Source organism: Gracilinanus agilis, chromosome 1, assembly GCF_016433145.1.
Source record: "Gracilinanus agilis isolate LMUSP501 chromosome 1, AgileGrace, whole genome shotgun sequence".
Classification (NCBI taxonomy): Eukaryota; Metazoa; Chordata; class Mammalia; order Didelphimorphia; family Didelphidae; genus Gracilinanus; species Gracilinanus agilis.
This window is the reverse complement of record NC_058130.1, coordinates 799,703,880-799,707,079: the sequence shown is the minus strand read 5'-3', so window position 1 is coordinate 799,707,079 and position 3,200 is coordinate 799,703,880. Positions and strand designations below refer to the sequence as shown.

Sequence of the window (3,200 nt, the reverse complement as noted above, 5' to 3'; positions counted from 1 at the left end):
GAGGTGATGGCAGTTTCAAAGAATGGATTGTGCCCATTTAAGGTAGAAGACTTTTCTTCTTACCTGAGGAAATAGAATATAAAGCAGTTTTATGTTATGGCAGTGGAGGAAAGGTGTATATGTGACTTTATATGTATATTTATCTGTTTGTTTCTTTTAGAAGAGAGCAGACCCGAAATGAAGATAACTCCAACAGAGGTGAGCCCTTCTGTGGAAGAAATGGACCTACAAAGATTCATGAGTGATGGTCCCAATAACTTTGCTCCCAGAGAATTCTGTGTTGAATCTCAACATTCATCCCATATTAAACATCAAAGAATGCACATAGAGGAAAAATCTAGTGAAAATAATCAGTGCAGAAAGTCTTTTATGCATAAGGCCAGTCTTGCAGGAAATCAGAGAATCCACACTGGTGAGAGACCTTATGAATGCAAACAGTGTGGAAAGACATTCAGTCGGAGCTCAAGTCTTGCTATACATCAGAGAATCCACACTGGGGACAAACCTTATGAATGCAAGCAATGTGGAAAGACATTCAATCACAGCTCCAGTCTTGTTGTACATCAGAGAATCCACACTGGAGAGAAACCTTATGAATGCAATCAATGTGGAAAGGAATTCAGATGGAACTCCGCTCTTGCTCGACATCAGAAAATCCACACTGGGGAGATATCTTATGAATGCAAGCAATGTGGAAAAACATTCAGTCGGAGCTCCTATCTTGCTGTACATCAGAGAATCCATACTGGTGAGAAACCTTATGAATGTAAGCAGTGTGGAAAGACATTCAGTCAGAGCTCTGGTCTTGCTGAACATCAAAGAATCCACACTGGGGAGAAACCTTATGAATGCAAGCAGTGTGGAAAGACATTTAGTCAGAGCTCCTCTCTTGCTGCACATCAGAGAATCCACACTGGGGAGAAACCTTATGAATGTAAACACTGTGGAAAAACATTCCGTCAGAGCTCCAATCTTGCTGTACATCAGAGAATCCACACTGGGGAAAGACCTTATGAATGTAATCAATGTGGAAAAACATTCAGTAAGAGCTCCACTCTTGCTGTACACCAGAGAACCCACATGGGGAAGAACCTTAAGAATACAAGCTATGTGGAAAGATTTTCACATGTAGCTCCAGTCTTTCTATTGTGTGAAGGAAATTTACTCTCCCCCCTTTCTGCGGCAGCATCCTGGCCTGAGCCTGAAGTTGACTCAGAGGTGAGGATTGTGTGATGGAAACCAAAGAGTTAGGATAGAATGGTAGCAGGAAAAAGGGCAGCAATAGAGCCCAGATGGGTGGCCCAGGCGAGAGAGAAAGCCACAGTTAGCTCCTGAGATGAGATTTGTGAATTAATGGACAGAGAAAAGGGTTTGATAAAATGAGGCAAGAGTTGATATCCAAGCTATTCTCTTCCAGTTTTGTTGCTGGCTGGACGTTCCTGTGAGTATAGCTAGGGTGCCCCAATGGTGGCCACAGAATAGCAAGCTATATGGAGCAGTGAGAAAAGTATCTCTCTTCTACTTTTCCATCTTTTCCCCCTACTACTTTTGATTTAATAAAATTAACAGCCACTCAAATTTCCCTCTTACACTATACATCACAGAAACCACAGACATTCATACCTTGCTCAAAATCAGACAATTCACTCTAGAATGTCATAAGTTCTACTAAAATTAGATCCAAATGGACACGATTTAGACCAAAAGTATGATGCCATAAGCAAGTTAAGGGAGTATAGATTAGTTTACTTTTCAGATCAACTTACTGACAAGGGAAGAATTTATGACCAAATAAGAAATAGATAACATTATGAGATGTAAAATAGGTAATTTTTATTATGTTAAATTCAAAACTGTACAAACTAATGCAACCAAGATCAGAAGTAGAAACAAAGTCATCCTTTGCTTTATAACAATATGTCCAATTAAATATTTCAGTTTTTAAAAATTCTAACCCTATTCTCAAATACCTTAATTCATCATTTCATGGCATCTAGATCTAAAGAGGAGTTAATTTAGGAAGGCAATAATATCTTTTCTATAGAAATCATTTGTAATTAACATCATTTCCTATATAAGGTTTTCCCAAAAATTCCTATTAAGTGAAAATTGGAAAATAAATGATATTGTGGATTTCAAATATGAAATAAGATTATTGACATTCCAATGATTTCTATTCAGTTGAATGCATTATTGAAATAATTATCTTACATAGAAAATCACCATGTATCTATCAGCTTGACACTAGACTGATTGTGTTCAGGGGTCTGTGTAACATAATTGATACAATTATATTTATTTCTACAATTTCTAACCTATCACTTGTGTATCAAATCTTAAGCAGACATCCACTGACTTCACAAAAGTTCCTAGTGGGTAGAACACTCAGAAAGGGGAGCCTGGGACTGAGAGAAAAATGGGTTGTGGGTTCAAGTCTAAGGGAAGGAGAGCATAAGGTGAGAATAAAGACACAAAGGCAAAGACAGTTCTGACATGAAGTAATCAGACAGCAAGTTAGCTCTGGTGGAATAGAGCTCTGGTGGTCAAGAGCTTAACTGTTAACCAACATACTGGTGTTTTTATTGGGGTTACAGCAGTATGGGGGGAAGGGAAAATGATCATTAGATAAGTGGTCTGATACATTAACATTATGAGGTAATCATCACAAGATACAAACTGCCTGATTCTAAGACAATAGGTATAGCTTATGCCTAGATCAGGAGTTCATATGGCCTAAGGCATCTAAGCTTGTTTGATACAGATGTATCAAAGTAAGGAGACTGAGATAACTGGCCAGTCTTCAGGAGTGTAGCCTCAGGGAAGGGCTAGGAATTTGCCACAGTTAAGGTTCAACTTAACTGAAGGATAGAGAAACCAATCATAAGAGTCAGCTTTTTGAGCACTCCTAAAATAATATCTAGATTAATATATGCCTGGACTCCTACATTTTGCATTCATGTCTGTAAGCGGGGGGAAGGAGTTTGGGGTCGAATATATTAAAGATTGGTCACCAGAGGATTGAACAATTATCAATCCTTAATTAAGAATAATCTCAAATCAAATTGACTTTTATGGAAGTTTATTTACCATTAAGAAGAGAAAGAAGAAATAAGGAAATAAGAATCTAATCCAGGTAGATCTAACCCTCAGCTGAGGGAAAATCCAGCCTTGATCCCAAAGCCAGAAGCTCACTGTGCCAG

At 38.2% G+C, this 3,200-nt stretch overlaps 1 protein-coding gene across 1 annotated transcript; it reads left to right on the top strand.

Annotated features, from left to right (window-relative positions):
- Positions 1 to 318: 318 nt before the first annotated feature.
- On the top strand, positions 319 to 2,019 carry LOC123230598 (zinc finger protein 239-like). Its single transcript, XM_044656730.1, has one exon. The coding sequence runs from the start codon at positions 319 to 321 to the stop codon at positions 1,231 to 1,233; it is 915 nt and encodes a 304-aa protein (XP_044512665.1). The 3' UTR covers positions 1,234 to 2,019.
- The last annotated feature ends 1,181 nt before the right edge of the window (positions 2,020 to 3,200 follow it).

Coding starts and splice junctions, on each gene's coding strand:
- LOC123230598 (XM_044656730.1), top strand. CDS start 319: ATGCACATAGAGGAAAAATCTAGTGAAAATAATCAGTGCAGAAAGTCT.